The following is a 25,928-nucleotide window of genomic DNA, read 5'->3' as shown; positions in this document are numbered from 1 at the left end:
TGTTCATGGACATAAGGATACAGGAAATGTGTCAAGGCAGACAGGAAGCAGTGCTGCTTCCTAGGGCTAAATAGCAGTAGTACTATTCCCTTCACGGGACTGTCAAATTAAGATATATTCATTTTAAATCGCTTATTTATTTATTTTAAAGTGTTCATCTTTCTCCCAGCCCCCCTCCACACACACAAAAATTAGTTTAGGCGCAATTTTTATTTTTACTTCTTTGTGAAAATCGTGCGGGTGAAAATCAATGGGGATGGGGGTGAAATTTCCGAGGCTTCCACCTCACCCCACCCCGTTTTTCGGACTCAAAAAAGGGTATTGTAACATATTAGGAGGTCACAGGAATTAATTCAACGTAAAAAAAAAAAATTTCCAATGATTCCTGGAGGGGGGGGGTGGAGCTTTCTTTCGAACCAAATTAAGGGATTTGCAACATATTAGGAGGTCAGGGTACTTGATTCCACGCAAAAAATCCAAGTTTTTTTTTTTTCTTAGTGAAAATCGTGCGGGCGCTAATATAAAAATTTACCCTTTTTATTCCTATTATTATCTTGATGGCGGCGAGCTGGTAAAATTGTTACCATGCCGGACAAAATGTTCAGCATCATTTCGTCCGTCTTTACGTTCTGAATTCCAATGTCGAAGTCGTCTTGCCTTTCATCCTTTCGAGAAGTAAATGAAATAAGTACCAAATAAACACTACGGTCTGTGTAATCGACTTAACTCCACCCCTGAAGTTGCTGGCCTTGTGCCAAAATTTGAAACTATCATTATTTTGAAGAGGCTGAGTATCATATTGATTAGTATTTGGCTGCTATTTTTAGCGGCATCAATAAGTCAGTAGAGGTTATTTACGTTGGTTCGTTCGTACAAATTTTACTTTCCAGTTAAGCACATCAGCCTCGGAACCTTCGTTCAAAACTCTCAAACCGTTTTGGAATAAGCAGATGTTGTTGTTGGCACTCCGTCGCTTACGACGTTGAGGGTTCCAGTTGATCCGATCAACGGAACAGCCTGCTCATGAAATTAACGTGCAAGTGGCTGAGCACTCCACAGACACGTGTACCCTAAACGTAGTACTCGGGGATATTCAGCGTGACACAGTGTGACAAGGCTGACCCTTTGAATTACAGGCATAACAAAAACAGGAAGTAAGAGTGAGAGAAAGTTGTGGTGAAAGAGTACAGCAGGGTTCGCCACCATCCCCTGCCGGAGCCTGGTGGAGCTTTTAGGTGTTTTCGCTCAATAAACACTCACAACGCCCGGTCTGGGAATCGAAACCGCGATCCTACGACCGCGAGTGCGCTGCCCTAACCACTGGGCCGTTGCGTCTCCACGGAATAAGCAAGGGTTTTTTTTCGGTCGACACCGTTTTCAAAACGTGAACAGCTTGTGTTGAGGGAAATTAAAATCCTTCAGCAAAAGAATATCAACAAGTATAGGAGATTGTTCGTCGTAGTGGGATGAAATACTCGTTTCCTTGACATAACATGACAGTAAGTTTAAAGAAGTTTCGGACGTCTGTATATATATATATATATATATATATTTTAATTCGTTTTTTGTAGTTTTCTCATTTTCACTTCCATTGCTGTTTTCTCTTTGTTTCATCAATTTTATTTTTGTCTTGTCAACACCTTCAAGTTAAAAGTGAAGTTTAGTTATTTTTTAAAGACTTGTTAAATAAGAAAACGTTGTTGCGAGCAGCTCTATCGATCGATCAGCTAGAAATAGTAGCCAAATCTCTCTCAAATTAATACTCATGTTTACAAAAAAGAATGACACATTGGTTAGCAATCCAACTTCCTGAAATAATGATGATTTCAAATTTTGGCAGAAAGCCAGCAATCTCAGGAGATGGGGGTAAGTCGATTACATTCACCACAGTACTCAATGGGTACTTGTTTTATAGATCCTGAAAGGATGAAAAGCAAACTTGACCTCGGTGGGATTTGAACTCAGAATGTAATGGGTCGGAGGCAGATACTGTCAAGAAATTTTTCCGACGCTCTAACGATGCTGAATCGCATTTAATCATAGGTCTGTTTATGCGTTGTTATCTGCAAATATATTTTCGTGTGTTCATATCAAAACATGCTGAAGTAGAACTCAGGATCAACACGTTACCATTCATTGACATTATGTCACCACCAGAACTGAACAGTTATTCATACCTCTAAGTTCGATAAAATATGTTGTAGTAGTGCACTAGAAAGTAGTTCACTTAACTGTGTTTACTCTTCCTTACGAAGACTGGCCTAGTGAATTATATAAACATCATTTGTCTTTTTACCTCGTTTCCCCCATAAGTCCCGAGATTTAAGTTTTAAAATATTTAAAGAAACATTTATTGTAGGTTAGTTCAAACAGTTGGCTCGATCAATCACCATAACAAGAAACGGTCAATTTACTCGACGAGGCCTTGCTATTATAAAACAAAGATGTCGCGACTGATGTCGTTACTTGAAACAAGTTTTTTTTCAAAGTGAAAATGCTTTCTTCGGGTGGGCGAAAGGCAAATCAGGCACTGGTGACTTTTGGGGATTCAAAATTATTTTCTTTTTGGTTTCGTTTATTATTGGAAACTACTGATAATTTTAATTTCTCTTTTATTTCGTAGACGAACTGTAAACATACCTCTCTGACGAAGTAACAGTGACAATAAAAACGAAGACGACTGTCATATTAGTTAAATTACATGTTTAATTAGAAGACTGATGTGATTGCTGAAGCAGTATTTCTTCCGGCTCTTCGCGTTCCGAGTTCAAATCCCACTGTGGCCTACTCGGATGGTAGGCTTAATTTGTCACCAGGTTTAACACCCTGTCCTGTTATTAAGTATTTTTGACATAACTACAGATTTCTGCCCCTCCCCCGACTTTGGATGATCATGACTTTTAGAAAAATGCATATCTTTTAATGAAATTTTCTACGAATATGTGGGCATAACTACAGGGTTTTACCCCGCAGACTTTGGGAGGTCATAACTTTCAGAAAAGTGAATATTTTTTAATGAAATTTTTATGCATATAGTATTTACTATGTAGAATCCGAATATACAAAAATACAAAAATTTTCGGTGAAAGTGTTTTGGAATGGGGGTGGGGACAATTTTCGGAAATTCCAACAGAGTCCACTTAAATTCTTCTTAACTTCCAGGAAAATTAATATTTTTTCGTGAAATTTTCTACAAATATACTTTGATGTATGTACATTTCGTGCATGTAGGAATTTTGAAGGAAACAACTGCAGGTTATTTTTGAGAAGCGTTCCCCACTCGGTGGTGTTTCGGAGCAAGTCGTCCATATTTGTTTCATTTTTCTCTATTATGTGCGTATGTGCATCCGTAGATTTCTAGACCGTGAAGAGAAGCCGTCATAAGAAAACTTTCGTTAAAAATAACATGCACACGATTTTTTTTTTTTTTTTCAATAGAAGTAAATTCCAAAGTAAACGTTTCTAGTAGAGAAGTAGAAGAGAACAGGAGCAAAAATAGGAATATACACGCACGGTTAAATATAGAAACTATCACAGTGTCGCTTCCCGAAGAATTTTAAAATGTTAGCTTTCCGAAACTTTTTTTTCAGTCTTGCAAAAACACGAAGATTAAGAATAAACGGAAAAAGTACACAAATATATTTTACACACCTGTCGTATACGTCGGTTTTGTTTTTTTCACTTTAAAGGTGGTTATGTTATTTTGTTGGGATTAATCCACCTTTAAAGTGCATAGAAAATTTCATTAAAAAATATTCATTTTTCTGAAAGTTATGACCTCCCAAAGTCTGGGGTGGGGGGGGGTAAAACTCTGTAGTTATGCCAATATGTGTTATATCATGTAGATTCCGAATATACAAAACTTGGGGGGGGGGTAGGAGGGGGGTATGATTTCGGAAAATTCACCGGCGTCCACTTCAGTTCGTCTTAACTTTCAAGAAAATGGGTATTTCTTAATGAAATTCTCTACAAATATACCTTGGACTATGTCTTTCCTAGAAAGGCAGAAGACACCAGAAGCAAAAATAAATATCATACACGCACAGTTAAATATAGAAGTGTAAAGTATAATTTGTTACATAATCTCTATAGTAAACACAAGATTATAGTCTATAAATTTAGGATGTTTTTGAAAGATACTATATTTTATAATCAGAATATAGGTACTACTAAAGCAGCACGGTCCCGAACGCGCAGTCGCGCGTCCGCGCTAGCTAGTCTTGAGTGGTCGACCCTAACCCTATCCCTAACCCTAACCCTATCCCTAACCCGCGTGTGCAAATGAATACGTGGTTAGGGTTAGGGCTAGGATCGACCACTCACGACTAGCTAGCGCGGACGCGCGACTGTGCGTTCGGGCCCGTGCTACTTTAGTAGTACCCAGAATATATATACTTTCTCACACAACAATTAAGATATATTTTTTTTCAAATTGCTTATTTATTTATTTTAAATCGTTCATCTTTCTCCCCCCCCCTCCCCCCACACACATACAAAAATTAGTTTGGGTGCGATTTATATTTTTATTTTGTTTTTCCTTAGTGAAAATTGTGCAGGTGAAAAGATCAATGGGGGTGGGGTGAAATTTCCCAGGCTTCCACCTCACCCCACTCCGTTTTTCAGACCCCAAAAAGGGTTTTGTAGCTTATTAGGTAACAGGAATTCATTCAATGTAAAAATAAGAAAGAAAATTTCCAATGATTTTGGGATGGGGTGAGTCCCCCCATTCCGAACCAAAGTAAGGGATTTGCAGCATATTAGGAGGTCAGGCTACTTGATTCCATGCAAAAAATCCAAGTTTTTTTTTTTTTTTTTCTTAGGGAAAAATCGTGCAGGTGTTAATACAAAAATTTACCAAATTTCGGTCTTTGTGTCTAGAACAGAAAAGAATATTTTTTCAAATGAAGGTGGCCAGCTGGTAAAAACCTTAGCATGCCAGGCGAAATGCTTAGTGGTATTTCATTTGTCTTTACATTCTGAGTTCCAATTGCGCAGAGATATAATCATAATGTACGCTCTCTGAAAGGTATTTGTGAAAAATTTCATTAAAAAAAAGATATCCAGTTTTCTGAAAGATATGAGGAAACAAAGCAGATTGATTTTCCTAAATTTGTAATGGATGGTGGATGTGCTATAACTTTCAGTATTTGTTACTTTTAAATAAAGAATTTTCATTTATTCTGGAAATACATGCAGGTGAGATCTAAATTGAAGTGGAATTAGGAGAAATTGTAACACTTAGATAAGATATGAAGGTGAGCTGGCAGAAACGTTAGCATGCTGGGTGAAATACTTAGCGGTACTTTGTCTGCCGCTACGTTCTCAGTTCGAATTCCGCCGAGGTCGACTTTGCCTTTCATCCTTTCGGGGGTCGATTAAATAAGTACCAGTTACGCACTGGGGTCGATGTAATCGACTTAATCCGTTTGTCTGTCCTTGTTTGTTCCCTCTGTGCGTAGCCCCTTGTGGGCAGTAAAGAAATAAGATATGAAGGCGAGATCCAAATTGAGGTAGGATTAAGAAAAACTGTAACAGACATGAAAATGTATATGCACCCAACATTTTTGATGTTGGTATCATTCGCATTAGTGGAAAAACTAATACAAGAAACCCCAAGACAAAATTTATGTTATTGCATGGATAATATATCCTCTCCATGACCTAGTATACAATGTGTGTTTTGTTTACTTGGATTGAAATTGAATATCATGATTTGGCTGATATTTCTGGACTGCAGTAATATCAGGCAAACTTGAAAATTATATTACCTTACTTACTCAACTGGAGCATTATTTAATGATTGATAATCAATTAGGTCGATTTTTTTTTTTTTAAATTTTTTTTTTAGAACTGTACTTCAATAGCAATCAGCTTAAGAAAAAGGCTTTTCAATAAATCAAAAATAAATTCTTTGAAGAACAATGTAAATATATATATATTTTTTTAATCCTGTCAAAACAAAGCATAGTAGTCATTGTTAGCTGTGCATGTGACTGGAAGCAATCTATAAGAAGTTATGTTGGAGCTAGCGAGCTGGCAGAATTTCTAGCATGCTAGAATAGCAATATTTCTTCTGGTTCTAAGGTGGTGAGCTGGCAGAATCATTTGCATACTGGACACAATGCTTAGCAGCATTTTGTCTGTCTTTACGTTCTGAGTTCAAATTCCGTCGAGGTTAACTTTACATTACATCCTTTGTGGGATGGAGTTGATAGAATAAGTACCAGTTGAGCATTGGGGTCGATCTAATTGACTTACCCCACTCTCTTGAAATTGCGGGGCCTTGTGCCAAAATTTGAAACCAGTATTTTCTGGCTCTTTATGTTGTGAGTTCAAATGCCACCAAGGTTGATTTTTACCTTTTACCTTTTCAGAGTTAATGAAATAAAGTACCAGTCAAGTACTTGGGGCCTGTGTAATTGATTATCCCCCTCTCTCTAAAATTGCTGACTTTGTGCCCAAAAATTTGAAATCACTACGATAGAGCTGAAATTACATATGCCCACAAAGACAAATTGCTTATTGAGTAGTAAAATTTGTATAAGCTGGTAGTGCTCCAGCATGGCTTTAGCTGTGGTGGCTAAATCAAAGTGAAGAAAAGAATATTTCAGTAGGAAAAATTTTACCAGAAAAGAGCTTTCTTTCTCATTTTAATAATCACTATTCTCTCATTTCATTTTCACAGAATCCTGAAGGTGTTGGTACACTGCATGAATATTATCTTCCCATTTGTTCTTGTTATTAGTGAGATAGAGTGCCATTTCAGTGTTCTTTGTGGAATTTGTGTTCATTTAGTTCTTGAGTTCAACCGCCAAAGATCATATTTGTGTTTCATTTTTGCGGGTCAGTAAAATAAAAATCATTTGAGGACCAGGGTTGGTTTTGTAGATTACGACCGGCTCCCTAAAATATGCGGCCTTGCTGATTATTTCATTATTTTGTTAAATTCAAATTACGACGAACGTAAATAAACAAACAAAGTTTGCTTTTAGAAGTGTTGAGATGTCTTTTAGAAAGTTAAAGAAATGATTTTAAATTCTCAATCGCAGAATAATGCTAATAATATAGCCTGAACAGGATAAACTACCCCTATTTTGCTGAGAAAACTGTAGGTGGCTAGCTACATATCACATACCTTGGAGACAGCAACAAGGTAAACCTTATATGTATGTATATATGTGTGTGTGTGTGTGTATAAAGGATAGTGGAAGTTTAGTTCACTTGTGATCTAAATGAATAGGTACGCTGAGTAAGTGCTATAGTTGGTTGACCGTTAGGTTCCAAGATCATAGCTAAGGCTGGATCTATGGATCCTTATCAAGGTTTTGTTACAGCAAGATCAAAAACCAAGGCAGAACGAGTATCTCAAGTCATTTAGAATAATTTAATTAGGGTAAGGTGGATTTGAAGTCTTACAGCTGTTTCTGCGATAACCCAAGTGGTAGGTTAACATGTCCGCACACTGGGCTTTCTGTCATCAGAGACAAGGTATGAATATTTTAGACAGGAAACATTTACAGTTTACAAGGAATAAAATAGAAGAATAAAGAGTAAAGGTAGTAAGAAGAATATAGGCAGGAGAATAATGTTCACAACTCATCTTTTCCAGAGGATATGGATGTTGGTCAATACCACCTGGATTTACCTGGGATTTTAACTAAGGACCTGTACCTTCATGGAAGCATCGACCATATCCTCTGGAAAAAGATGAGTTGTGAACATTACTCTCCTGCCTATATTCTTCTAACTACCTTTACTCTTTATTCTTCTATTCCATTTCTTATAAACTGTAAATGTTTCCTGTCTAAAATATTCATACCTTGTCTCTGATGACGGAATGCCCAGTGTGTGGACATGCTAACCTGCCACTTGCAGTATTGCAGAAACAGTTGTAAGACTTCAAATTCACCTTACCCTAATTAAATTATTTTAAATGACTTGAGATATTCATTCTGCCTTGGTTTTTGGTATATATATATATATATATATATATATATAGGTGTGTGTGTGGTGAGGGCACATGGCTTAGTGGTTAAGGTGTTGGACTCATGATAAGATTGTGGTTTCAATTCCTGGACTGGGCGACATGTGTTCTTGAGCAAAACACTTCATTTCACGTTGGTCCAGTCCACTCAGCTGGCTAAAATGAATAATCTTGCGTCATACCAGTGTCCCATCCTGTTTGGGAATATATACGCCATGGAAACAGGGGAAACCAACGCTATGAGAAGGAACTTTACTATATATTTATGAACTTAAAAAATCTTGTCAGAATGTGTGACAACAGAATTATAAAAGTCTTTATGCATTGCCAGTTCCTGATGGAAACAGAAGTATAGGAAAACCATGGCTCAGGTACAACGATAAGCTTAAAACTAACCTGAAAGTGGCAAAATTCCTATAGAAAGATTTGAAAAAGCTGCATTGAATCCAATAAGTGGAGGTTGACTTGCTATAATGCCATAAAGATCTGTGAATTGGGTTATCTAGATCTTCAAGAATTGAGAGTAAAAGACAAAAGTCTCAAACTAACATGCCAGCTACATGGTATAACAGTTGTTTCTTTTGTCCAATCTTAGAATTTGTCTGCAAATTATTGGCTGGATTAACCCTTTGACATTTAATCTGGCCGTATCTGTGGTCAAACTGGCCAGATCCAACAGCTTACATATACCCTACAATGTCATTCTAAAACTAAACGAGTGCATTATCAAAGTCTTGAAGCCACAAGATGATGCATGATCATTTTTTTTTTAAATGTGAATAAATAAGCTTTGCATTTGGTAGGATAACCTGAATACTAAAGGATTAAAGTCACATAAGAGACCTGAACAGTAAGAGTTAAAAATAAAAATATTCCTTGATCCTCATGTTGAAATCAACAAGAAAATCCATTATGTACATAAAAGATCATAGTTAATTGCCACTTTCAAGAATAGAAAACAATGTCTGTTAATATTTGAATCTCTTCTGGGTCATGACCATTGAGCAGCAAAACGATTTGTGTAGATGTAATGCTGTACTTTCAGTTCATAAATATTGAATTCAAATCAACCATCATGGAAAGCAGACGTAAATATGATGATGATGATGATATATATTAGGGGTACCAGAAAGTAATGTCATATTTACAAGTAAATAGCAATTGAAGAGGATTTACATCAAAGTATTGGGGATTTATCTTGGTGGTTTAATAAACTTTGCTCTTCTATGCTGTATGTATGTATGTATTCGCACACGCGCATGTGCGTGTACATATGTATGTTTGTTTTCATTTTCATTTATAATAGAAACATTAAGCTGATGGATTGCTCTATACTGTTGTAGAGTACAAATTTATTATTCTTATACCAGAATGTTGTTGACAGTCCGACAGTTTCTTAGTTGGCTGAAATTTTGGGTCCACTGTCAACAACATTCTTGTTTAAGAATAATAAATGTGTGTGTGTATATGTGTACTTATATATGAATGGACACAAGGCTGGACAGATGGCTTGCTTCTGCACAGGTCCTGTCTACCAAATTCCATTCACAAAGTGTTTGGTTATCTGAGGCTTCGGTAGAAGACATTTGCCTAAGATGCTAAACATCTTGACTACATAACCATACCGTTTACTTTTGTTGTTGTTTCTTCATCTTAGTTGCATGTAACCAACAGGCATTGAACTCTAATATAGAAAGACACTATCTCCTTAATTAGAAAAATGATCCACTTTGAATACTGAAGATAATTGCATGTATATTGTATGTTGTTTTGCTTTATTTTATTTGAATTCATTTTATTTTATTTTTATTTTCTTTCTTGTCAGGGCGTAAAATGTCGTTCCCTGCATGGCTGTTGTATTGAGGCCTACCTTGGCGACATCACTAAAGTGAAATGTGATGCTATTATATGTGCAAGTGATAGTAGAGTTTCCATAAATGCAGGTCTTTTGGGTGAAATAAAAGAAGCAGGCGGTTCACAGATATTAAAAGAAATTGAACATAATCTGAAAAAACTTCCTGACAAAAATATCAAATCAGGGCAGGTTCTGGTGACAGGTGCTGGTAGAATGAGTTGCAAGCATGTCATGTATGTTAATGGCCCTGCAATATCAAATGGAATCGACACTGTTGAATCTGCAATAATGGCATGTTTGATCAAAGCTGAAGACATGAAGTTACAATCCATTGCTTTTCCTGCCCTTGGTTCTGGTTAGTATATATATATATATATATATGTATTTGAGAGAAAAGCTGAACATTAGAAGCATCAGTTGTGGTGTGCAAGAGAGACGATTGCGCTGGTATGGACATGTGGTGAGAATGGATGAGGATAGCTGCGTGAAAAAGTGCCACACCCTAACAGTTGAGGGAACCCGTGGAAGAGGTAGGCCCAGGAAGACCTGGGATGAGGTGGTGAGGCAAGACCTTCGTACATTGGGCCTCACCGAGGCGATGACTACTGACCGAGACCTTTGGAAATGTGCTGTGCGTGAGAAGACCCGGCAAGCCAAGTGAGATCGTTGCCAGGGCCCCTGGACTGGCTCTTGTGCGGGTGGCACGTAAGATGTACCATCTTGAGCGTGACCGTTGCCAGTACCGCCTGACTGGCCTTGTAGGGTTTTTGAGCGATATCGTTGCCAGTGCCCCTGGACTGGCTCTTATGCGGGTGGCACATAAAAGACACCATTTCGAGCGTGGCCGTTTTCGTGCGGGTGACACGTAAAAGCACCCACTACACTCTCTGAGTGGTTGGCGTTAGGAAGGGCATCCAGCTGTAGAAACTCTGCCAAATTAGATTGGAGCCTGGTGTTGCCATCCGGTTTCACCAGTCCTCAGTCAAATCGTCCAACCCATGCTAGCATGGAAAGCAGACGTTAAACGATGATGATGATGATGATGATATATTAATATAATATTTTTGGACTTTGTTTCGTCCATTTCTTTCACATTGTCATTGGTTGGACAAGTATAGAAACATTATTCCTTCTGATAAACATACTAACTCCTCCACCCAAACCCTAGCAGTGCACCTACGTCTCTGTATCTTACCCACCAAACACTACACTAAACACTTTCTCTTCTGACTCATAACTGCATTTCCCTGAAACATTCTCCCTCTCTTTTCACATTACCAGCCTTCTCCTGTATCAACCCGTGGAAAAGTCCAAGCTAAACTTGAATGGCATCTGAGAGTGTCTTGCAAAAACGTCATTGTCATCATTTTCCAATTAAAATAAGTATATAAATAAAGTGTTTGTTTAGGACAGTGGTTCTTGACCAGGGTCCTCATGACCTTTGGGGGCCCATATAAGATTTTGTTAAAATTTATGTGCAATAAAATTGTTTTTTTTATATAGGTGCCTTGTGCTTGTGGCACTTGTGCCGGTGGCATGTGAAAAGACATTCAAGCGAGATCATTGCCAGTGCTGCTGGACTGGCTCCTGTGCAGGTGGCACATAAAATATACCATTTCGAGCGTGGCCGTTGCCAGTACCGCCTGACTGGCCTTCGTGCTGGTGGCACGTAAAAGCACCCACTACACTCTCAGAGTGGTTGGCGTTAGGAAGGGCATCCAGCTGTAGAAACTCTGCCAAATCAGATTGGAGCCTGGTGTAGCCACCTGGTTCACCAGTCCTCAGTCAAATCGTCCAACCCATGCTAGCATGGAAAGCGGATGTTAAACGATGATGATGATGATGAATTCCTAATAATATTCAATTATAAAAATATGGAACTTTTTTAAACATCAGGTGTTTTTTAGGGTTTAGTTGGGGTCCATAAGCAAAAAATGGCTGAGAACCACTGGTTTAGGGTATAAATGATGCTTCTAAACTAGCCAGCTTCTTCATTTCTACAGACGACTGTAATCTCAGTTCTGCCAGTAGATTCACTAGTAATGCATAGAGCATAGACAAACAGGCATTTTGTGATAGATTCTTCATAAAGTTACTTTAGGCAGTGACAGCTGTTTTCTTGGCAATGAGCACAATTTTCTAAAGAAATTAACACTCAATCCAACATATTATTGAATCAAACAGTGTTTAACCCTTTAGCATTCAGATGTAATATATATTCATTCCCATTGATTTGAATTAATTATGGATTATCTCATAGCTTTGAGATTTCCATAATGTGATTGTTGATTTTTACAATGGTGTTAAGTAGGTGTGAGAGGCCAAATCTAGCTGGTTTGAACATAAAACAGGTCAAAAATTTTGAGCTGGGTATCACTGGTTTAAATGTTAAAGGGTTAAGTTTGTAATGATTTGACTCAACTATTCACAGGTAAAAATTCTTCAGTACCCTGCCACTGCTAATTTCAAATTACCTTAAATTTCAGGAATCCTTAAAACATTGTGGGGAAAAAAAATATCTTTTATACTAGGGTGCCTACAAAAAAAAATCAGGAATTTTGAACATAACTTTAATTATATAGTTTCGGTTTACAGGGTAAAAACATTGGAGAATAAAATTATGATTAACAGTTGCTAACCTATGTTTTGAGATGGTAATTCAGTCTTTAATCAGGGAAATCCTACGAATCCTTTTGCTTTCATTAAATTATGTCAAGGAAGCAAGATGAGTTGTCACTATTTTTCGGAAGTGATGTTCATTATAAAGCTGTGAAACCATTTCAATTCTTACTGTTTTTGGCTTCTGAACACTTGACTCCATAAAATTTATTCATAATTCCATTCATGAGAACAATTTCAGAATTCATAGGGAAGCCAATGGCAGTCTGAAAATTTTAGATCAATGATATCAGCTTTTCCAAGAGGTAGACGTTTTGCAATAGAGATACACATAACTACTTTATTGCTTAAAGCAACTAGAGGAGACTCTGCTAGAAATAGCAGCCAAATCTCTCTCCAATCACAATTTACCATCTTAGAGATTGAGCTCAATTAAAAAAAAATAGTCCAGGAATAAACTACGTAGAGGGAAAAAAAAACAGGATGGTCTAGGCTGGAGTGTTTTTGATCATAAGTCTACTCACTGAGAGTAAATTCTCATTGCAATAATCTAACACCTCTTTTTGCCTTCCCATCCACCATCTGTAACAAGGTAAATGGCGACATGTCTCACATATCAATACGTGATAACCCAATTCATCATTTCTGTCTCCTCTAAATAAAACTTGTATTTATTCACTCAGGGTAGGATTGGGAACTGCCAGTTTGTGTTAAATTTCTTAGTAAGCTATCTGTTTATATGTTACTTGAGAAACTAGATAAGACGTATATTGTATTCTTTTTTTCTTTTAATATTTTTATCAAAGACATAGATTAAGCTTAGATAGTTTAAATGGGTATAATTATTACCTCTCGATATTAATGTAGCCTAGGTGAGTGCATTTTACACCAAAAGCCAATATGAGAGTTTCTCTCATGGTATCTATCACAGTGAAGGCACAATGGCCCAGTGGTTAGGGCAGCGGACTTGCGGTCATAGGATCGCGGTTTCAATTCCCAGAACGGGCGTTGTGAGTGTTTATTGAGCGAAAACACCTAAAGCTCCATGATGCTCTGGCAGGGGATGGTGGTGAACCCTGCTGTACTCTTTCACCACAACTTTCTCTCACTCTTTCTTCCTGTTTCTGTTGTGCCTGTAATTCAAAGGGTCAGCCTTGTCACACTGTGTCACGCTGAATATCCCCGAGTACTACGTTTAGGGTACACGTGTCTGTGGAGTGCTCAGCCACTTGCACGTTAATTTCACGAGCAGGCTGTTCCGTTGATCGGATCAACTGGAACCCTCAACGTCGTAAGCGACGGAGTGCCAACAACTTGCCTTCATTACATGTTCTCTGTAGTTGCCCATCCTGTTAGAAATAGCAACAAAATCTTCAACAAATGGTAAATATCAAGTCATTTTATTCTACTACCACCATTGCCTTTTTTTTTTTTTTTTTTTTTTTTAATAATTTACTTTAATTTCTCATTCATGTTTGACCATTTCCTCAAATTCCAAGGTGGGCCAGCACTTGGGTACCACAAATAAGGTAGGCTAAAAATTTGTGGTGCTTGTAGTTTGGTACAAATGTCAAAGTCTGAATTATTTCTAAACTAAGTGTGACCACAACCTTATTCACTAAACCACTGGTGCATGTATTACATACCTATCCGTGATTATGACATCTGGTGACAATGAGAGATGCAAATGATCTATACGTATTTAATATTTAAAAAAAAAAATAGGACACATTCATCTTTAACCGTTTCATTACCATATTTCTGCTAAAATATACAACCTGTGCTTCAATTAATTTTTAGAATAATTAAGAATTTAGCACAATAATTTTATCATTATTAACCCATTACCTACCAGTGATCTCATATGAGATCACTTAAAAATTACAAATTTTGTAATTATCTGTCAATATTTACACATATCTAACCTTTTTGCTATATCTACTAGGTATATTTCTCTGATATTCAAATGAGGTTTGCTAAAAAAATTCCAGTTAATAGAATTATGGGAGGTAATGAGTTAAGCTGGTGCTTGGAAGTTAAATTAATATAAAATTTTGATGGAAGATTTGAATTTAGATCACTTTCAAACAAGATGCTTGTGTTTTAAAACCAGGGGCGATTTCAGGTGGGTTGGTAACAAAAGGATTTTAAAGTGAAATTAATCTAAAGAATTGTAATTTTTTTTCAAAATTGCTTCTTTTTTTTTCAGGGCTGTTGGGAATCCCTTATGATATATGCATTGAACAGTATGTTAGTGTTATAAAACAGTGGTCCAGTTCTCAACCAAAAACCATTCATTTTGTTCTCTTCGATGAAGATATGTTCAATAAAATAAAAGATTCTTTCAAAGCTAATTTCAGCAAGTGGCACCCATCGACTGCAGATTCAACATCAAACGCAAATACTGAAGAAAAAAGGTATATATACTCTTATTTGTCCGACACAAAAAGTCACAGGTGTAGTTGTGTGGTAAGGAGTTTGCTGAGCTGGCAGAAACGTTAGCACGCCGAGCGAAATGCTTAGCGGTATTTCGTCTGCCGCTACGTTCTGAGTTCAAATTCCGCCGAGGTCGACTTTACCTTTCATCCTTTCGGGGTTGATTAAATAAGTACCAGTTACGCACTGGGGTCGATATAATCAACTTAATTCGTTTGTCTGTCCTTATTTGTCCCCTCTATGTTTAGCTCCTTGTGGGCAGTAAAGAAATAAGGAGTTTGCTTCCCAAGCGCATGGTTTTGGTTTCAGTTCCATTGTATGGTACCTTGGGAAGCTGTCTTCTACTATAGCGTTGGGCTGACCAAAGCCTTGTACAGGTAAAGAAGTAAATGTAGAGATAATCAAGTTAGACAGGTCAATTTATAAAGTCTAATTTGCTTATGCCTACGTTTACTTTATATAACTGAACAGATGTTGGTGTAGGTTCCCACCCCGGCATCCGAAACTCGGAGTCTTATCATGGCTCCCGAATAATTGTCACATATTTTTACAGATAAATTCCTCTATTTACATAATATTGAGGTCTCTTTCTTTCTTTTGTTATCCTTCCTATAAATAAATATATATATATATATATGGCTTTGGGTAAAAGAAAATACAGGAGGATTAGTTAATTATGATTTTATTCAACATATTCTCCTCTCAGGTTGACACACTTATTGCAGCAGTCCTTCAGTTTTTCTATCCCCTGTAAAAGAACTCAGAATGTTCAGCTTCCAGCCGGGCCTTTCAGCACCCTCTCGCGTGTGTGTGCATGATACTGTCTCCTTGCCTTGACAGCGTGTTACAAAGTTAACTTCCCAACCACATGGTTTCTGGTTCAGTCCTACAGCATGGCACCTTAAGAAAGTGTCTTCTACTGTAGCCCTGGGCCAGCCAAAATCTTGTGAATGGACTTGGTAAACAAAAACTGAAAGAACCTTGTCATATGTATGTGTGTGTATATATGTATGTATGTATGTATTTAATGTGTGTGTGGATGTACCTTTATATGTCTATATATATCTTAGCTGTTGTTCTGCCTCACCATGCCATTAACCTACTGGTTTACTGGGTCTCCCACTTCTAGGTTCAGTAAAAAATGAGATATTTAAATCTAACACAGCATCAGATCATTATTGAGAATAGATTTAAATAAATATCCTATTTTTAAGCTTGTTCTTGTTGCTGCAGAGACGACCTTCTGAATAAAGGTATTTATAATTAGTTCAATAGCATTGCAAGCTGATAGAGGTTTCAATCTCACTTATTAATTTTTTTTTTTTTAAGCCATTGTTAAAAAAAAAAAAAAGAAAGAATTTAAATGAAAAATCTTACACTGTGGTCTGACTTGAATCCACTACCAGATTATGTAGGATGTCCTATCACTGCATATTACTGTGTCGTTACTTACATTGGGTGCCCTGTTAATTTCTGTGGAAAATAAGATAACTAAATCTACCACAGCATTAAATCAATAATAAAAATAGATTTAAATATCTCATTTTTAAGTTGTTTCTCAGGTGTTGGTTTGATGGCCTAATAGGTAAAGGTGTTAGTAATTTAACCAATAACCTTGTATGAAGGTAGAGGTTTCAATCTAGAAATATATTTTTTGATATTTTTGTATAAACAAAAAACAAAAATTTAAAATGCTCTCACCTCCTTCTCTCATCCTGGCCAGGCTTGAACCCCAGACAGGACAGTTCAGAATGTCCCACTCACTCAGTTCATCTACCCTCACCTTTACCCACCAGTCCACTGGTTTTTTGCGCAGGGACATAGAAATAATCGGACTGAATACCCGATCACGCGGTTAAACCATTGGGAGTGAAGGACCCCTAGCCCTTGTTAGGGGCATCCTTCTAGGAGAAGGCAACTCAGGCAACTGGGATAACTCCGACATAAAACCTGCGGCTCAGTGGTTACCAATGATGTTGAATTGTTCTTCTTTTCGGGTTATGGCTACTGTTGCTTAGTGAGTGGGATTGACTCAGTGCACAGCCTTTCCTCACTTAAAAAAAAATCTTCTTGCACAGGCACTGCACGATAACAACATGTTAAACTTCGTGCAATGACCATACTTGATAACGAGGGGGCAGCCATCATATACATACACATACATACACGCACACATTTATTTATAAATACACACACACATTCACATTTACATATAAATATATACACACACATATATATATAGAGGAAGAGACATACGGAGAATGTATGTATACTCATTCACTGTTGTCTGGTGGATTAAATCTGTAATGTTTATTTGATGAAGTCCTCAATATTTCTGTGATTTATTACGTAAATCAGATATAAATTTAAATGTCAACAAATGTGATATCACTAGAAACAAGCCCATATTCTGTAAAAGATGTAGGGAAATGATGTTTTTCATGTCTTTCTGATTTCTTGTGCTTCCAATTTTTCCATTTCAAACAACATATCCCTTTCGAATTTAAGTTGACCAGATCCTGCCCCGATATTATACTTATTTTATGTTGAAACTGGCCATATTCAGCCACTCACACCTGCCCTATGATGTCATACTAAAAATAAACAAGCACATCTTTGAACTCCCAATGCGAAAAGATAATGCATTAGTAATTCTAAATGTTGTGAATATATATATATATATTTTTATTCATTTATTCGTTAGCTGTAAAAAGAAGTCCAGTGCGAAATCAAGTCACAGAAATCAGCCTGAGAAATATGCAAGAGGTGCGTCATATATGAATGATACATCAGATGTGGACAGTACATCAGATGTAGATGCCACATCAGATGTGGAAGATGCTTCAGAAGTGGAAGGTGCGTCTGGAGGACAGAGTGGAGATTGTCCGATTTGCCTATGCCCAATTACTGATGCTAAAACTTTATCCCTTTGCGGACATGTATTCTGTCAGCTGTGCATAGACCATAGTTTCTCTGCAATCGGTCAGTATTGTCCGATATGTCTAAAAGTCTACGGAGTGATTACAGGCAATCAGCCATCTTCTTCGATGCAAGTTCAAGACTCATTTAGCCATTTGCCTGGTTTTGAAAATTTTCAATCATACCAGATATCATACCACATTCCAAGTGGAGTACAAGGTGTAAGTAATCCTATTTTCCATGATTTCTTTTTATTTTTTGTTTTTAAATTGAAGTGATGACAGAAATGTTTAAAGGTGGGGGACCTGGCAGAAACGTTAGCACGGCGGATGAAATGCTTAGCAGTATTTCGTCTGCCGTTACGTTCTGAGTTCAAATTCCGCCGAGGTTGACTTTGCTTTTCATCTTTTTGGGATCGATAAATTAAGTACCAGTTGTGAACTGGGGTCGATGTAATGGACTTAATCCCTTTGTCTGTCCTTGTTTGTCCCCTCTATGTTTAGCCCCTCGTGGGCAATAAAAAAAATTTTTTAATGTTTATAGCGCACAATAGGACAGACACTATTTCTGTTCTTTTTTCAACATTGCTGGTGCAATATAAAAAGCACCCAATACACTCTGTAAAGTGGTTGGCATTTAGGAAGGGCATCCAGCCATGAAAACCATGCCTAAACAGACCTGATGTGGCCCCTGACCTTGCCAGTTCCTGTCAAGCTGTCCAACCCATGCCAGCATTGAAAACGAATGTTAAATGATGATGAAGCTAATATTACTATTCAAGAGTTGTATGAGGTATCAATGATGAGGTGGCTCAAATACCATTTCATTCATGCAGTTAGACTTAATTCAGTTGTTTTGCTTCACATAGTTTCAAATTGAATAAATTTATGATCAAAGACATTCCAGCCATGACCATTTCATCTTTTTTTTTCTCAGTTATGTTGTAGATGGTCACCACAAGGTCAAGTCTTTGTCATTGTGTGGTGGCTTACGTGCCTCAAATGCTCTTAGGTCAAAAGATAGAGGCCTCACTAATATGGAACACCCCTTCCAAGATTAATGACTTGTAGGGACACGATATTTTGTTACACAACCATGATGTACCACAAAGTATATTAAATGCTTTTTAAGTCAATACTGTGTTCTACTGTATTAGCAGTGCTGTTAAATCACATGTTAAGGTTATCTGTAGAGATAATGTTAATAAGTGCTTCTTCCAAGAAGTGAAAATAGGATTGCATAGGGCTCAACACCTCTTACTTACAAAAAAAAAAAAAAAAATGTTTACAGAAGCATCGATGACAATTTAAAACCAGGAAGACCTAGCAGAGGAAGATGCTTCCTCAGGTAAACATATGTCAGGCCCTGACCTTGAATCTGCAAGGGAGGTGGGAAAAGAGGATGTCCTAAAAATAGCTGGATGTTGGATAATGAAACAGAGCTATGGAAAGTAGGGATCCCACTAGAGAGAAGCAGAAACGGTAACATAAAATTGAAAATTGAAAACAGTTGACAAAAGTTATTTGTGGTTTATACTTTGTAGGTAACAAAGGACTTCAGTAAGTCTGTTATAGATGAGACTGCATTATCCAATGCATTCTTGCTCTTTTTTTAAAGATGGCCAAGTATGATTTGAAGGATATTTAGCTGTTATTTTTCTAACAGGTTTGAGTGTCTATGACGAGCCTCTCTCATTAACCTCAGACTTGTTTTATTTACGCATTTTTATTGCAATTTGTGAACCACACCAGGATTAGTTATAAGTGTCCAACAAGCCAGTCACTGGTTCACTGCATTTCTGATAATGCGGATAAGAAGGGATTGTCTCTAACCCAGAGAGAGCAAACATCACAAGGGATTTCATTCAAGAGTCCCAGCTTATGCATCACCAAGGGATATATATAGATATGTATAAATACATATGACAGGTTTTCACATTATTTTCTACCAAATTCCACTCCCAAAAGTAGCCATCAATCTGGGGCAATGAAATTCTTGCCCTGGCTGTTGTGCTGTGGGTTTAAACTTAGAGCTACATATTTTCAAAATAAACTGCTCGACCACATGGCCATGCCTGCATCCATGACTTACCCAATGGTAAACAGTGGTGACTTAACATTTCTTCAGCTGTTCAGACAGGTGGGCAGGCTTCTGCAATAGCAAAGAAAGGAAGACGCTTGATATAAAATCCAAGTCACAGAAATCATCCCCCCAAATATGAAAATGTTTTTCATGCACTTCTTTGAGTCTCAGTTCTACAACTAGCAATGCTCCTCTGTGTACAGTTCTCAGTGAAGATGTGGAAAGTGTGTCTGGAAGACAAACTCCAGATTGTCTAGTTTACTTGTGCCATTAGTAAAGCTAAAATTTTACCCCAATTTGGACATATATTCTACCTGTTGTACATAGATAATAATTTGTGAAGAAATAAATTTTCTATGGAGGCTGCTAATCTGTTACATGAAACTTTATCCTCCATAAGGAACTTCATCTCTGCTCTGTGAGCCAACACAAGTATTTATGAATACGACAGTGTTGTTGTTACTTACTTTCCTGAATTACATTGCACTACCCAATGTTATTTACTAGGAACTAGGTGAAGCAATGAGCTTTACTCAGTTGCTCAACCTGCTAGAAATAAAAACCTTGTATCCTTTAAATTACATCCTAATGTCTTAAGTTAGGGAAGAACCCATTAGATAATATAGTCCTGTATACATTGTCCAAACAAAAGCTGGGATGATCACTCATCTAAAACATCTTTGAGCAGAGGTCTATTTGGTTTGAGTAAATCCAATTGTGTGGAGTTGAACAATAACTACGAAATGTAGTTATACATGTTTTTAAATTACATGTAATCTAATGTAAATTATTCAAACATATTGTACAGTATTATTTCTAATTTATCTTTCTAAAACCCTTTTTTATGAACCGATATTGTTTATTAAGAATTGCTTTCCTTTTTGTTCCAAAGAAAAATCACCCAAATCCTGGTAAAAGTTACTATGGAACAGACCGAACAGCTTACCTTCCAAAAACTGAACAAGGGACCACAGTTTTAAAAATGCTTCAGTTAGCCTTCAGTAGGCGGCTGATATTTACAGTGGGAAAGTCTCGAACTACAAACATGGAAAATATGGTTACATGGAATGACATTCATCACAAAACTAGTCGGATTGGAGGTCCCAGCGGGTAAATAACATTTAAATTATTTAAATCCTTTATTTGCCTTATACTACTCACTTGCTCAGTAAATAAATTTAGAATAATACCAAAAACTCGAAAACAGCATTATGAGGGGGTGCTGGAAAGTTCCTGGCTTTGGGTAAAAGAAAATATAGTGTGAAATTGAAATCTTCAATAATAATAAACTACTAAAAATAATGTTTTGATAAAAAATGTATTAAAATTGGGATTTATAAAAACTTTTTAGACGGTGTAGACTTTAATTGCTTTTAGTGAAAGTTACATGCTCCAAACTAATTAATAAGCAGCTTTCTTTACTATAGTGTAGAACAGGCATCACCAAACCTTTTTCACAGCAGGCCAGATAATTGAGAGAATGACGAACAAGGATCACATAACCATTTTGTTCAATACAATACAGTGAATACACAAAAAATATAGACAACCAACATATTTATATACCAAAAAGTTATTGAAGAAGGCGACATTAGCAATAAGATAATTATATCACACCCAGTACACACATATCTGAATCTCACAAACTAAACAGCAAAAAAGGTTAATGAGGTTTGTGAAACTGGTGTTTAGCTTTTAAGATATCATTAATATTTGCTTTGGAATTGCCGCATCCAACCAAAAGAATTGCTTTCAAATGTTCATCAGTCAACTCCATTCAATGTGCTGACTTCACAAACATCAGTTTTGAAAATGTTTGCTTGCAGGCATAAATTGTTCCAAACACTGATGCCATACCAGAGGCAAATGAACTCTCATTGCAGGTATTTACACAAAAGTTACAGTGCAGTGATGGGCTGGATGAACTGACCTCGCAGGCTGTAGTTTGGTGGTCCCTGGTATAGAAGATGAGATGATACATGATTGTGAAAGAAAATTGAATTCAAGGGAATCAATTTTGTTTGTCACTAAGAAACATGTTGGCTACTTACATTAGCTAAGGAATAGCAAGTAGAATAACCTTTTCTCTTTTTACAATTAAATGATTCAGTTGTGGTCATCAAAGTATTAAGAAATTTACTGATGACAGTAAAAGCCCATGGATAATATGCATCTTAATTTTTTGGCCTAAATTGTCTTCAAAAATTTATACCACCACATATAACATGTAATGTTGTTATACTGCTGCTACATAATAATCTTAATATATAAATCTGAAATTGTGTGTTTGTGTGAAGCCTTTTTGAATGTTTATAGAAATCCACATTTTCCAATTTTTCGTAAAAATTTTTACATCAATGGAATTTTCTCGATCTGAACTTTCCAGTGCAGTAATTAGATTTTTTAAATTCCGTTTACTTTGTGTGATTTAAGGGAGATTTGGCTGTTGTTTCTAGCAACTTTTATATTTCATCCTTGCTACTGGAACGCCATTCTTACACACGCGCTCAACATAAAATATAGAGAGTAAAAGTAAAAGAGGGAGAGGGAGAGAGAGAGAAAGTGATACATACAACGTCATAGATTAAACTTTCATCTCAGTATTCTTTACCTATTCTTCATAACATAGATACGTAAAAACACACACAACCACACATACATGACCTGTGACAACAACATACACATTGCTCTCAATCTCTATTCATTTCTCCCACTCTTCCTCTCTCGCTCTCTCAAACGTATACACGTGCAAGTAAACAATCATTCACATCGTGGTATATTTACAAAACATTGATGGCATAACTACAGAGTTGTATCCCCCAACTTTGGAAGGTCATAATTTTCATAAAAATGAATATTTATTTATGAAATTTTCTATGCATATATTATTTATTATGTAGATTCCAAATATACAAAAATTTTCGGTGAAAGTGTTTTGGAAGGGGGTGGGGTACAATATTCGGAAATTCCACTTATATTCCTCTTAACTTCCAGGAAAATGAATATTTTTTCATGAAATTTTGTACAAATGTATGTTGATGTATGTACATTTCAAGCATGTAGGAAGTTTGAAGAAAACAACTGCAGGTTATTTTTGAGAAGTGTTCCCCACTCGGTGGTGTTTCGGAGCAAGTCGTCCATATTTGTTTCAGTTTTCTCTATTATGTGCTTATGTGCATCCTTAGATTTCTAATGAAGTAATAGGCAGTGAAGAGAAGCAGTCATAAGAAAACTTTTAACTACCCCTATTCCTTTCTCTCCCCCTCTCTCCCTCTCTCAAAAGCATACACGTGCAAGTACACAATCATTCAGTAAAACATAACTCATGTTCGTCAATGTTTTGTAAATTTACCAAGATTTTCACTAGGGTGTTAGGGTTAGGGTTAAGGTTTAGGATTAATGTTACGGTTACGGTTTTTAGGGTCAGGGTTAGGGTTAGTGTTAGGATTAGGGTTGGGTAATCGTGCGGGTGTTAATCTGAAAAATTACAGATATGTGAAAAGTACCGACACTGCCATCTATTATAACTTTTGTTGTTCTGTTTAATATATACATAGATTATGCCTCCAAAGAAGAGAGTTTGCTGGGGAAAGACAGCAACCGGTTTAAAATGACAGCAACAGACTGCAGTAATGCACCACATTCCAGAAGCTATTTTGAACATAATGCAAAATGGTGCATCAACATCTTCTGCCCAATCTGATAGAACTCTGGCAAAACTGTGTAGCAACAGATCGCCAGCAATTGCTTCATCAGAAATTGCCGTCCTAGCTCCTGTGAAAAGGGATTACCCTGCTATGTATAATCAGGGCAGCGCAAAAAGTTGTTTTGCACAAGCATTTCTATAGCCAATTACACGGATGAAATTTACGTATGCTTAATAATTTTACACAAAACAGCCTTCAGACTTTCCCTATTAATTTCATCGTCTTTTGAATTATGAACATATTTACATCATAAGGGTTTTTTCGTTGTAAGGCTTTCTTTTTTAGTTGATTTTCAGCTAGCAAGACTTATCGTAGATGGCGTAATAAGTCACATCCGGACAAGGTCGGGTTATACTGCTAGTCTTAATATATAAAGCTGAAATCGTGTGTTTGTGTGAAGTTTATAGAAATCCACATTTTCCACTTTTTCGTAAAAATTTTTACATCAATGGAATTTTCTCGATGTGAACTTTCCAGTGCAGTAATTAGATTTTTTAAATTCCGTTTACTTTGTGTGATTTAAGGGAGATTTGGCTGTCATTTCTAGCAACATTTATATTCCTTCCCTTCTTCCTGTACCGGCGTTGTTATAGGGAGGGAGAGGGAGAGAGAGAGAGAGAGAAAGTGATACATACAAAGTCATAGATTAACTTGGTTACATTTTACACTTTTACTTCTTCCTCTCTCTAATATAATACCTTTCCTCTACCTCTAACATATTTTTCATAACATAGAAACGTAAAAACACACACGACCACACATACGTGATCTGTGACAACAACATACACAATTCAACATTATAGATATAAGATTTAGTTTCTGTGTTTCTTATATAAACACGTGCATGCATTGCTATTTTATAACTGTCTTCCGTTCTCTCTTTCTCTCTCTTCATTGCTACCATCTCTATTCCTTTCTCCCCCCTCTCTCTTCCTCTTCTCTCTCACAAAACATTCACTACAATATAACTCATGTTCGTCAATGTTTGGTAAATATACCACAATTTTCACTAGGGTGTTAGTGTTAGGGTTTATGTCTCTCTCTCTCTCTCTCTCTTTACCCCTCTTTTACTCTTACTCTCTATATTATATGTTGAGCGTGTAATTACTGCACCGGAAAGTTCACATCGAAAAAATTCCATTGATGTAAACATTTTAAAATTCCGTTTACTTTGTGTGATTTAAGGGAGATTTGACTGTTGTTTCTAACAACTTTTATATTTCTTACCTTCTACCTGTACACACAGTCATTGACAACAATTATAACTCATGTTCGTCAATGTTTGGTAAATATACCACGATTTTCACTAGGGTGTTAGGGTTCGGGGTTAGGGTTTAGAGTTAGGATTAGGGTTAGTGTTACGTAATCGTGCAGGTGTTAATCTGAAAAATTACAGATATGTGAAAAGTACCGACACTGCCATCTATTATAACTTTTGTTGTTCTGTTTAATATATACATAGATTATGCCTCCAAAGAAGAGAGTTTGCTGGGGAAAGAAAGCAACCAGTTTAAAATGACAGCAACAGACTGCACCAATTCACCACATTCCAGAAGCTACTTTGAACATAATGCAAAATGGTGCATCAACATCTTCTGCCCAATCTGATAGAATTCTGGCAAAACTGTGTAGCAACAGATCGCCAGCAATTGCTTCATCAGAAATTGCCATCCTACCTCCTACTAAAAGGGATTACCCTGCTATATATATAATCAGGGCAGCGCAAAAAGTTGTTTTGCACAAGCATTTCTACAGCCAATTAGACGGATGAAATTTACGTATGCTTAATAACGTTACGCCTTCAGACTTTCCCTATTAATTTCTTCGTCTTTGGAATTATGAACATATTTACATCATAAGGGTTTTTTCGTTGTAAGGCTTTCTTTTTTAGTTGATTTTCACCTAGCAAGACTTATCGTAGAAGGCGTAATAAGTCACACACGGACAAGGTCGGGTTATACTGCTAGTATATAATAAAATATATTACTTTTTGATATTCCATTTTATATAAAATACATGGATAAAATTTTATTACATTGTGATTTTCTTCAATAACAGTGAGTTGAGAGAAAATTCTGCTCTGTAATACCATACGTAAAAAAATAGCACTTATCTTTGTCTTGATTTTAGTGAAAAAGAGCATATTATCACGACGTTTTATAGCACTTAACACAAGAAATGCATGCAGTTCTCCCATTTATTCATTTTACATTGATTTTTATATATTAACATGGGTTAAATCAATGGTTCTTAACTGTATATATATATATATATATATATGTGTGTGTGTGTGTGTGTGTATGTATATATGCCAGCATATTTTAGC

General features: G+C 36.6%; 1 protein-coding gene across 2 annotated transcripts; it reads left to right on the top strand.

Annotated features, from left to right (window-relative positions):
* The first annotated feature begins 1,373 nt into the window (after window positions 1–1,373).
* LOC106873171 (uncharacterized) lies at window positions 1,374–25,633 on the top strand. 2 transcript variants are annotated; one of them, XM_089362418.1, is made up of 6 exons: window positions 1,374–1,499; window positions 9,810–10,194; window positions 14,668–14,875; window positions 17,599–18,034; window positions 20,788–21,005; window positions 25,065–25,633. In XM_089362418.1, the coding sequence occupies exons 1-6, from the start codon at window positions 1,494–1,496 to the stop codon at window positions 25,114–25,116; spliced, it is 1,305 nt and encodes a 434-aa protein (XP_089218544.1). In that variant the 5' UTR covers window positions 1,374–1,493; the 3' UTR covers window positions 25,117–25,633. The 2 variants fall into 2 exon arrangements, with proteins under 2 accessions (XP_089218544.1, XP_089218545.1); XM_089362419.1 differs by lacking the exon at window positions 25,065–25,633 and adding an exon at window positions 23,453–23,609.
* Window positions 25,634–25,928: the final 295 nt, after the last annotated feature.

The sequence above is a fragment of the Octopus bimaculoides genome, chromosome 14 (assembly GCF_046866305.1).
Source record: "Octopus bimaculoides isolate indiv1 chromosome 14, ASM4686630v1, whole genome shotgun sequence".
NCBI lineage: Eukaryota > Metazoa > Mollusca > Cephalopoda > Octopoda > Octopodidae > Octopus > Octopus bimaculoides.
The sequence above is the reverse complement of the archived record's forward strand: the minus strand, read 5'-3'. Positions and strand labels throughout refer to the sequence as shown.

Coding starts and splice junctions, on each gene's coding strand:
- LOC106873171 (XM_089362418.1), top strand. Junction 10,195..14,667: donor TTTTCCTGCCCTTGGTTCTG/GTTAGTATATAT, acceptor TTTTTTTTTCAG/GGCTGTTGGGAATCCCTTAT. Junction 21,006..25,064: donor CGGATTGGAGGTCCCAGCGG/GTAAATAACATT, acceptor ATATATACATAG/ATTATGCCTCCAAAGAAGAG.